Here is an 11963-nt window from a genome sequence, read left to right on the forward strand (position 1 = left end):
GGGTACAAGGACAACAAAATAATACTGAGACATTCATTTCAGCCCTGAACCCCAGCGATCAGGTCAAATGTCAGTGTCACATAATTCCTTCTCAACAGTCGGTCCCTGCTAAAATTGAGATGAGATTATTGCAGATGAATGGCAACATTTGGGGACCCTATTTTTTGGAGACAGGTGCAATTTTGTGTCAAGGCAAGTCTAGTTTACTGTGTTTGAAAATTTAGCAGAATGCGCTGCGCCTCGCTAGGCAATCCAGCAGACAGCGAGCGTTTTTATTAAATGGCCCTAGCGCACCTGGCAATTTGGTGGCAGAAAGTAGGTGACACTTTAGACCAAATGAAACCAGGTCTAACTTGTGGCGCAGGTGGTGTGACGCAATTTTGGAGTATTTGGCAGATACAGACAGACGTTGGCTGGGTGATTGCCACACAAAGACGCATGATCAGGGGTTGAAGGTGTGAGAGCCACTTTGCAGTGGCCAACATCATCCGTAAGAGAAGATCTTCTTGCAGTTCCTTATAAAAGCTCAGTATCCACCGACAAATCTTGTCTCTTGGCTCTACTCTACTAGGTTTTTTTTGCGCCCTACTCCTTTGTGGTTCTAAAACAAGTCATCCAGTTCTAAAATGTGATGTGAATGATTTGAATGATTCGTCATCAATGTGCTTCGCAAACCACCACCCCGAGAAAACAGCCACCATTAACAACAAACGATGAAGAGAGGAAAAAGAATGGCATCCAAGCAGATCAATACCTCGACTTTTCAGGAGGTCCAAACCTTTTTAATATTAACAACAAACACCAGGTACAACAATCCATCTGCACTCTGCATTGTTTTTGTCAGTGTGTACAGTGGACGCTATCAACGGTCGCTGTAACATGACGTCACTGGCGAGGTGAGGAGGGGCTCTCGGGTTGTGGCAGTAGAGACACCCTGTTTTTGGTGTAGAGCCGAGTAGAATAGAATAAAATAAAATAAAATAAAATAAAATAAAATAAAATAAAATAAAATAAAATAAAATAAAATAAAATAAAATAATAACCATTCCCATTATGCTTCAACCATGTAGACCGCACACCTCAAGTTACAGAATTTACTCCCACGCAAACGCATATTATAATTGCACCCATCTACAAAAAAAACTCCACCCTACAAAAGGGGGGGCATGGCTCTGTGGTAGAGTGGTAGTCTTGCAAGCCAGAGGCTGTGGGTTTGATCCCATCCCACACCGAAGTACGCTGCAAAAAGGACAGTAGAAAATTTAAGAAAAAAAATATAGTAAAATAAGAAAAGTAGCACTTCAAATAAGCAAAATTATCTGCCAACAGGACAATATTTTTTTACTTTAATTTACCTGTAAGATTTAGAAAAATGATATAATAATACTACTACAACCACAACGGTCTTGAAAATAGTATTTTTAGACAAAAAATAAATTATTGATTTTTTTCATGCTTTAATATATAGAAATATTTTCTTAATTTGCATACATCTTCATTCACAGTTGGCCAACCTAGTCGGAGTGTCAAGCAGGGAGGTAACAAGTTCTATTTTTATTGTCTTTGGCATGACCCAGCCAGGGATTGAACCCACAAAGTCCCAGTCTCCCAGGCAGACACTCAACCACTAGACCACGGAGATTGTAGTGCAAACTAAACTGAGTTTTACGAGGAAAAAATGCTTACAATAAAGAGCTATATTGTACTTTTGTCTGATTGTTTTCATTTTTCCATTTATTTTATTACTAAATTATGCAAATTATTAAAATAAGACAATTCAACTTATGAAACCCCTTTGTTGTTGGTTAGCCATCATAAAATGTGTAAAATGTTTGTTTTAAGCCTCAATGTACTTAAAACTGGCTATTAACACTCAATGCCAAGACTGCTTCATCAAATAAAATAAGTAATATATATCTTAAAATAAGCAGAATTATTTTGTCTGACAATTTTATTTTAAGTGAAAATAACTTGTCAAAGCAAAATAAGCAAATTTAGGTTAAATTTAAGAAATGATATCTTACTTAAGGATATATCTTTGAGCAAGATACTGAACCCCCCAGTTGCTCCTGGTGCTGTGGCATCAGTAGGTGAATGAGTAGTTAAATGTAAAACGCTTTGAAGGCCTTGTAAGGTGAAAAAGCGCTATATAAATGAAGTACCATTTACCATTTGAACTAGAAAAGCTCTGGGCAGGAAAGTAGGGCCAAAAGACATTTCCATCTCCTGTCAGAACAATCCTTTCCGTCTCTTTCTTTCTTTGAAAAAAAAAGTAGCAATACACTTGCACTCTTATTATCACATTCACACAATGAAAGTGCAGGAAGATATTCTGCGCTGCCTCCGGAAATTATTTCTCATTTAATGAATACGCTTGCGTGACTAATTTCCCTCATTGTGCAATTGTATGGAAATTGTATGGGAAAAGAAAGAGTAGTCTACTTTGAGTCTGACTTCTCATCACTAAATCCATGTGACAGCCACAATTTTGTGTTATTCACCCAAGGATAATTGTCCCAACACTGTAAACTCACATTGCCTTTAAATAACGAAAAGCGCACATCGTGAAGTGCATTGTTGATTCAAATATAGAGAACATATTTTGTATTATGTTTGTATTGCAAAACTTGCAGATGAGGCCTGTTTTTTCCCCAAACCAACTACATTGAATACAGTGTCCTACCCATCACGAAAAGCTACACTAGAGAGCATTAGGAATCTGCTTTTAATAAATTGGCTCAAGTGTTTAAAGCATCATCTCAAGAGACTGCAACTTTACAGGCAGCAGATTGTCGTCAGCTTCCATCTGCTGGCTGCCATAGCAACCATGACGGGTAATATGGGAATGACAGTTCCACATCACACTTGGTTGGCTTAACAGTTGCTGTTTTCTCTCTAAATGTATCGAGATTTGTATTAGAGTTCTTCACAAAAGGCAAATGATTTGATTTCTGCTTTACTTCACAAAGTGAAGTGATATGACAAACTTGCAATTAATAATTACTGATGCTGTAAGTGTAAGGTGAGCGTTTTTTAGTTCAAGGATGGTGCACTTTAATTGTCTTGTGTATCTGTGTTTCACAGTGCCAACAGTATGCCGAAACAAGTGGAGGTGAGGATGCATGAGAGTCACCTGGAGCCAATAGAGGCCCGGCCTCAGTCCAAATGTGCCAGAATCTGCTCCAAGCTGTTCAAGAACCTTCTGCTCACACTCACCGTCCTTGGTCAGTATTGAAGACGTCTTTTCCTCCTGTTTTTGTTTCGTGCTGATCATCTCTCTATTCCGGTAGCTATATGAAATGGGAGCAGCCATCTGCTCTGTTTCGATGCACCAGACAGTGAGATGACTGGCTGTTCTGACCTTTCTCCCATCCTTGCCACCTGTTGCAATTATAAGTGCTCTAAAACATCCGCCCAGTCACCCAAACAGTCTCTGGTGGTGCATAACAACTATTGTGATTACAAAGGCTCACTGCAACAAGGATTTGTCTTGACACTAGGAAAGGGCAGCGATGCAAGAATGTAAGGCCTGGAGACACACATGGCATTTGCATTATTGTGTTTGACAACTATGTTGGCTGTCCCACGCCACCTTCATGTATACGTGAACATACTCCAGGTTGTAAATGCATGGTTGCATAATGTGATTATTTGTGCACGCATGTGTACATTCATCCCAGTTTGGACAAACAGGTGGAAGTCATAAGTCTCAAGGTACTGGAGGAAAAATATCAAACAACTTTTCACACTAATCGAATTAAGTCATGGCATCTCACATACAGTATATCACGTGGTAAGAATTTTTTTTTTTCAGTGCTCATAGTACAAAAAAAAAGTATATTTATACCTATAAAAGTAAAATGAGCAACCGAGAGTTGTATATTATATATATATATATACTGTATATATATATATATATATATATTTTTAATTCCCCATATGATAAAAAATTATATTAAAAACATTTGGCCTGCAAATATTAGTAGGCTATTTTAACTGATTACATAAAAAAAAAAAAAAAAAGACAAGGTGGTCATAATTAAACTTTTGTCAAAGCTGAACTATAGCACAGGGAGGTGATTCAAGAAATTGTAGTTGACACCTGTTCTTGTTGTGACCTTCTCCTCTTTTTTATAATTATGTTGTGCTTTGTTGTTTTATTTGTATTGGAATGTATGTGCTCTGTTTGGGCTTCTTGTCCAGGTCATGTTTGTAAATTAGAATTATTTCTCAAACATTTTACTTGGTTAAATAAAGGTTAAATAAAAATAAAAATACATTTCCTTGAGCATCCAAAAGACTAGCTATGGCCCTGGACTGAGCCAGTTGAAGTGCAGTCATTAGCGGCTTATGCATTTAGACAAAGGCAGCCAGGAACTGCGAGTGCGATTGTGAATTGCACCACACGTTGGCCATCAACACTTCATACATACGTCGCGGTAATATTCATCAGTCACGCAAAGACATTCTCGCTCAGTCTGTTATGAAAGGATTGGCGATGTGACGAGTGGAAAGCACCAATTGGATATCTGCCATTTTTGTTAATTTTCAACCTGTATGTGCCATCAGACTTGCGATTTTTTTAATTTATTTTTATTTTTTTTAATATCTAGAACAATCTGGACGTAACAAGTTATCATATACTATACCAGCAGGGGTCACCAACTGCAGTTCTCAAGGGCACCTTTACAGTGACAGGGCAGGCGGTTCTCACAGAAAACAAAGTTCTGTTTTTTGGTGTGGGCAAAAAATGTTTCTCTAAAAAATGAAAAACTATTTTCATGTTATAAATGATGATTGTCAGCTATAAGCAGGCAAGACTCAGTTCTACTCGATTTCTACTCCAGGTTTAAGTCAAGTCGAGTCTTTCAGAAGTTTTCAATTGGGCTCAAATCATGTGACTCGAGTGCCCCGCCACTGCTTGGCAGTACGCTCACAAAAGGAGTGAGATCGCTGCATCACTGATAATCTCGTCACGAGGCGCTTAAAAGCCTGAATGGGGATCTTGCAAATGTGCCAAAAAGAAAGCAGAAAGCACAGGAAATCAAGTGCCATCCAAAAACACTTGCATGTCAGGAGTCCACAGGACGCCGCTACACTGGAAGATGGATTGAGGACAGCTTACAAAAGATGGGAGGCTTTTCTTTCCAGTGTGTTATAAAACATCCACTTGGGCAGTGTGATCTTTGCCAGGAGAGGTTGAAGAGGAGGAAGTGCGGCACTGGGTTAGTGGGGGCTATAGAGGGCGGCTTCTGTCATGGTGAGATAGGACGACCCGAAAGCCAAACCCCATAGCTGACAGAGTGAACACGTACAAATTTCACTATTTTCAAGGTAGTAATAAATAATAGTAAATAATGGAGGTAAAAAAAATAATAATAATAAACTATACAAATGATTAAAATGGATTTTATATATGTATTTATATATATATATCATACTAAACGAACTCAACCAACCACCAAGCACACCGAAAATGACTTGTGTTTTATTGCTTTGCCACTTGACATCCCAGGCTGCAGTTACTGAGGTAACAGTGTTGCGTATGTGCCATTATACTCGCCAGTCAGTCAACATAATTCTCCCTTCAGAAGAACCGCCAACAATGCCGTTCGTGTAACTCCAGCCTGTCAGTGTGTTCCTTTCAGCCCCCCATTGTGTGCTCATCGGTGCTTGTCACTTCCTTTGTGACGGTAGCATGACAATGACTTGTGCAGATTATACTTTATGCAGGAAAATATTGATAATTTTAATATGGCTTTTTTTCTCACAAATATTTCTTTGTCTGTCTACTTCAGGTGTAATCTTAGGAGCAGTGTCAGGGATGTTGCTCCGTGTTGCCTCCCCAATTCACCCAGACATAGTCATGGTCATTGCCTTTCCTGGAGATATCCTCATGAGAATGCTGAAGATGTTAATCCTGCCTCTTATTATCTCCAGTTTAATCACAGGTATGCCAAATATGAAATATAGTGCACTGTTGAAATTTTAATACATATTGTACATGATCTATTGTAAATGGTTGTATGACTGATTTATCAGTTGTCAGGCACTTTACTTCAATACTTCAATAGATGTACAGCAACCTCACTAATTGATAAGGCCCAATATTGTTGTGTTGGAAATTCTACCTTTACAAAAATAGAAGTGCTCAGTTTTGACTTGTCAGATCATGTGCTATTTATAACCTTTTGTGTTTACAATCTACTAGTGCACTGTATCAGGTAAGATTATGCGATACAGTTAAAATTTAGGATCAAATTAAAGTATGCATATGCACATACAGCTGTGGCTGGTGATATGCTATTTGATGAAATGAAAATGAAGAAATATAGACTCTTTATGTGCACAACAAGTCAAAAGCGATTCAGCATTCATATTTTAGGAATGAAAAGGTGAGCACACATACTGTCTTTGTCCGACTGCAGGACTGGCTGGTTTGGATGCCAAATCGAGTGGTCGTCTCGGGACCAGAGCAATGGTCTACTACATGACCACCACTATTATCGCTGCCATTTTGGGAGTCATCCTAGTGTTGGTCATCCACCCTGGAAACCCCAAACTGAAGGAGAATCTTGGACAGGGAGAGAGGAATGATGATGTGTCTAGCTTGGATGCCTTCTTTGATCTGATCAGGAACCTGTTCCCAGAGAACCTGGTGCAGGCGTGTTTCCAGCAGGTAAGGCAATAATGTCGGGAGGCAAAAACATCCATCCATATGTGTTTTCTCCCGCTAATTCTGTCCTGTGATGTGGGTGAGCTGGAGCGTACCCCAGCTGACCTACAAACACAAACATTAGTGCTGATATTGGATTGGCTTACTATGAGTTTCTTCAGAGGGAAAACCACAAAATTATAAAGATATCGATTAGAACAGTCATGGGGAAGCCACTTTCTCAGTAAATAGAGCATCCTCTGAAACAGTAGTAGAAAAAAAAAAACTGTGCAATTTTTATTATGAAAAAAACAACAACCACATACATAGGTAGGCTAGAAAATAGGAGAACTACAGAACTTTCTCCCTCTCTTGCTCTCTAATGTTATTTTCTTCCAATTTCAGAAGCTTATTAATAGCCAACAAAAAAAAAACATTCATGATTCTTGTCAACTGAAATTGTAGCTTTTAGGCTTTTACATGATCAGGAGTTTGGGGGCCATCACCAATCAGCGAGTTAAAAATAAATAAATAAATAAATACCGAACATTCATCCGATCACAAGATGGAGCAATATGTCTATTTAAATAACCTATTTACGATTTATTAAAAAGAAAAAAAAAGGCTTTACTCAATCGGGATTTTTGGGGTCAATCAGCAATCAGCTAGTTTGGAAAAAAACAAAAAACAATACTCGATCATCAATTCAATCAGAAAATGGACTATGGAAAATGGTTAGTTCAAACAACATGCCTGCCTGCTGGTTGAATCTGTGATTGGCAGTATGTGCGTGGCTTGAAATTGAGGAAAACTATTTTGAATTAAAGTGATGTTAAATAATAAATAATATTAACACACATACTGAAGCTAGTTCTTTTATTTGATGTATATAATATGGTTTTCAGAATTTTTACCAGTAAAAAAACAAAACAAAAAAATAAACGATATTACTTTGTGATCGGATGGTCGAGGGCTATCAAGAGTCACGTTTTTGCTTCCGCTTTGCCAGGGAGATTTCATGCCTGCCAGTCATGACGACAGCTCTGTGCACCTGCACAGATAACTGCCAAAGGAAGTTACACTAAAGGAATTAGTCCTTATAAGGAGGCTTTAAAATTAAACCAAAAAGTTACCTTTAGTCATGCAAAATTGGCAGTGGACGGAGAATGAGATCAATAAATGTGAGAGTGAGAATATATATGTACTGTGTGTACATTTCTCATACAGTAGCAATCATCCAGATAATCACTGAACGTTGAATTTCCACCTCAGATCCAGACGGTGACCAAAAAGGTGGAGGTGGTTATCGAGGAAGATGTCAATGCCACCACAATGGAGGGCCTGTTGGCAAATATTACCAAGGAGCCTCAGTTTGTCACGAAAAAGTCCCTGCAGTTCAAGAGTGGAATGAATGTCCTGGGTCTGTATTAACTTACAAAGTCTGATAGTGATAACATGCTTGTGTCTGATTCCAATTCCCTCTCCTGTCCACATTCATTGTCAAACTCTGACAGCTGTGTGACTTTCCCTAACAGGTCTGATTGGCTTCTTTATTGCGTTTGGCATCTGCATGGGCAAGATGGGAGAGAGGGCCAGACTGATGATTGAATTCTTCAACATTCTCAATGAGATTGTGATGAAACTTGTCATCATGATCATGTGGTTAGTATTGCAGAAAAAAAAGGCTGATTTTAAAATATTTTGGTGCTTATCTTCCATTGTATTTTGTTTAAAATGCGTTGAAACTATTTTTGGTGTGTCATCTAAGCCTCGTTTGCTTTTGCCAGGTATTCTCCCTTTGGTATCGCCTGCCTGATCTGTGGTAAGATCATCTCCATAAAGGACTTGGAAGTGGTGGCCAGGCAACTGGGAATGTACATGGTCACTGTGATTGTTGGCCTCATCATTCATGGAGCAATCTTCCTGCCTAGTATCTATTTTATCATCGTCAGGAAAAATCCTTTCAAATTCTTCTTGGGTATTTTCCAGGCCTGGATCACTGCTCTTGGCACTGCATCAAGGTCAGGATTAAAGCTCATTGACTTTTGAATACTTACGTGTTTGAATATCCAAACTGATAACCTAAACATATCATGTTTTTACTCTCAGCGCCGGCACATTGCCTGTTACTTTCCGCTGTCTGGAGGAGAATTTGGGAATTGACAAAAGAGTCACTCGTTTCGTGCTCCCAGTTGGTGCCACCATCAACATGGACGGAACTGCTCTGTATGAGGCTGTGGCTGCCATTTTCATTGCCCAGATGAACGGCGTGCACCTGGACCCCGGTCAGATTGTGACTGTTAGGTCAGAAACCACGCACTGCTATTCAATACATCTAGTATTTGAAAAAAAAAAAAAAGATCTGAAAATAAAATCTCTCCATGTAGGAACTAGAGATGCATAATTTCTTATCATGCTCATCATGACAAAAATGCTAAAAGAAAGGTAAACACAAAAAAATCTCTTTCTCCATATTTTAAAATGTAATTGGCACTTGGTCTTTAGTGAGAGTCAAGGCTGGGTGACCTTCCGCTTGAGAGTTGAGAATTCATAATCACATCACTCAACCCACTTGTAATGGAAGCCTTTCATTTTTCATACGTTTAAGTTGAAGCACCCACTTTGGTACCTTTTAGTTGCTGCTATTCATACAAGAGGTTTTTTTTTGGGCGGCGGGGGTTGTCATTCTCTCTATCAGGCTTGTACACAATTGATTATTGCTCAGATGTTTGACTTTTTCTTTTATGGTGTCTTCATCCAGTCTCACAGCAACTCTGGCCAGTGTTGGAGCTGCCAGTATTCCCAGTGCTGGGCTGGTGACCATGCTCTTGATCCTGACTGCTGTGGGGCTGCCAACCCAGGACATCAGTCTGCTAGTTGCTGTTGACTGGCTTCTGTGAGTTCATTTTTAGTGCTTACGTTGAAACTGTAAGTTTGCTCAGTGGCAAGGAAATTGACAGTAAAAAAAAAAGAAGGGCTAATTAAATATTCATTGTATTAAAAGACAGAATTTCAAAAATATTTTAAAAACAAAATATAAAAGTTATAAAATGTCATACATTTTGCTGAGTGAAATATGTATTGGTGAAGAAACCCTTATTGGCTTGGCTTCTTTGTGTATAATACCCCCCTCCTCCCAAAATCACCCTTAAAAGGCAGTTTTTCTCCCCTCTGGAGTTGTGTATAATACGCTTCCCTGAATTGCGGTATCCTTTAAACATGCTAATAAAGAGTAAATGCCCAGTTAAGAACTATGCTATTTATTTATTTATTTTTACCAGGGGCAGACAGGCCATCGGAAATGCATTGATTTTGTAACTTTAATCATGGCTGCCTAATAGCTCAATTATAAAAAAATAAATAAAAAAATTGGCATATGCCAGACTAGCTCAGTAAGACAAACTTGGATAAGTCACCTGTACTAAAATCAATGCTAGTTATGTTTATGTATGCAAACTATCCACTGGAAGTTCATAATTAAATCCTTGCGCTAGATGAAATGTATATATACACATTAGGGCTGTCAGGCAATTAAATTAATCACATTACTTCAATAGTTAACTCATGATTAATCACAAATAGTATACCTGATGTACAATAAAATGTACAGTAAAAAATGTTTTTTTAAGTTTTCATACTCTTTTTAACGTAAAAGTGGGAAAAATGTTAAACTAATAGAAATATGGCTGCCTCTTTTAGTCATTGATGTCATAATAATTCATAAAATTTAGTTAAAATTAAAAAGATGTACTGTACTGTAAAAAACGAGTGTGATATTGATTAGGGCTGAGGTAATTTTTCTGTCACTAGATGGCCTAATTGCATTTGTAAGACGTTGGTGACGGCTCAGTGCATTTTTCTTTTCATATTAAAAGCTATCTAATCTTTTACATGAAGTAACTTGTGAAATTCTGCACATTTTTAAAATTGTAAAATGCTACTTGACCTCAGTCTCCACAAATATATGTATTATTATTAAATGCATTACTGCTAAATTTTAACGTGGATGAGTCTGCTGCTGCGTTGCGACCAGCTTTCCAAGTAAGGGGCGGTCATAAATCGCGCATTAAAAAAAATTGTGGCATTAAAGGAACTTTAAATTACCTAAAAATTAACACTAATTTTGAGATCCCTAATCTACATAATCAAAAAGAATGAACGTCTATGCAATCTGGTGGGGAGCTGCCCACTATCTCATCTTTAACTGCAGCGTTGCCACAATAACAATAACTCAAACCCTGCTTTTTCTTCTTATGCAAATTGTCTCCTCAGGGACCGGTTCAGAACCTCTGTGAATGTGGTCGGGGACTCGTACGGTGCAGGCATCGTGTACCACATGTCCAAGGCGGAGCTTGAAGAGCTGGATGCGCACATGGCTAAATCGGACGACATTGAAATGACAAAGACCCCGTCGTATTACGACGACATGAAGAACCACCACGAAAACAATTCCAACCAGTGCGTCTTAACGCCTACCGCAAATGCTAACAATTCTGTCGTAGTAGATGAGTGCAAGGTACAACTAATGCTTACTGATCTAGAGACTTGTATATAACCATCTCTCGTGTTGCATGCTCACACTACATGGCTTTCTTTCAATTCACTGCACCTTTGTATGATACAACTGAAATGCATGAGCACAATGCATGTTTGTACTTCTTTTGGAACTGCAGCTTTTGGGTTATGAATGTATAGAAATCTAACAACCCATCCAATACAAACCGTCAAGCTTGATGAGCCTGTAGCTTGTTGCGGATTGGCTGGCTAGACCATTTTGGATCATTATTCAGCAGACCTCAAATCTATCAAAAGTTCCCTCTTCATCCATTTTTAAAGCCCATCGTAATGACATATTGTTCCCCTGATTTGTCTGAGTTGCTGCAGACACTTTTTCCCAGTGCTCAGTGTCCCACGTGGATCTTCCATTCATCTAATTATAGCTTATTTTAATTATTAACAGATTTCCAATGGGTCACCTTTTAAAATCCAAACATGGAAAATGTTGCAGATAATTAGGAGCTCAAATATTCCCGAGACACACCTACCACACACTCATTATTACCACACAGGGGTTAGTATTTTAGACAAAAGCTATTTCTGCCCTATCGTGACGGCTGTCTAATATGAAATCAGTGCACATTCAGCCCTCTAGTTTATTATGTTAACAATACAGGAAACATGAATTTCATGTATGTATATACACACCAACATCACATGCATATGCCCTATTCATTTATTAAAGGATGGAAGGTGTTGCCTGGTAACACTGGCACTAGAAATCTGTTCCGAGTGATCATTTACATCGTCC

At 38.5% G+C, this 11963-nt stretch overlaps 1 protein-coding gene across 3 annotated transcripts in view; it reads left to right on the forward strand.

Annotated features, from left to right (window-relative positions):
* LOC144053275 (excitatory amino acid transporter 2-like) overlaps window positions 1-11963 on the forward strand; it is a 36383-nt gene that overhangs the window by 17822 nt on the left and 6598 nt on the right. For 2 of the 3 annotated variants that reach the window (XM_077567566.1, XM_077567565.1), the window contains exons 2-10: window positions 3085-3224; window positions 5799-5951; window positions 6429-6679; window positions 7928-8075; window positions 8191-8317; window positions 8443-8676; window positions 8765-8959; window positions 9417-9551; window positions 10928-11171. In XM_077567566.1, the coding sequence (XP_077423692.1) occupies window positions 3095-3224; window positions 5799-5951; window positions 6429-6679; window positions 7928-8075; window positions 8191-8317; window positions 8443-8676; window positions 8765-8959; window positions 9417-9551; window positions 10928-11171 (1617 nt within the window). In that variant the 5' untranslated portion in view covers window positions 3085-3094. The remainder of the gene's footprint in view (window positions 1-3084; window positions 3225-5798; window positions 5952-6428; window positions 6680-7927; window positions 8076-8190; window positions 8318-8442; window positions 8677-8764; window positions 8960-9416; window positions 9552-10927; window positions 11172-11963) is intronic. The other variant, XM_077567567.1, reaches the window with a different exon arrangement.

This window comes from Vanacampus margaritifer, chromosome 6 (genome assembly GCF_051991255.1).
Source record: "Vanacampus margaritifer isolate UIUO_Vmar chromosome 6, RoL_Vmar_1.0, whole genome shotgun sequence".
Classification (NCBI taxonomy): domain Eukaryota; kingdom Metazoa; phylum Chordata; class Actinopteri; order Syngnathiformes; family Syngnathidae; genus Vanacampus; species Vanacampus margaritifer.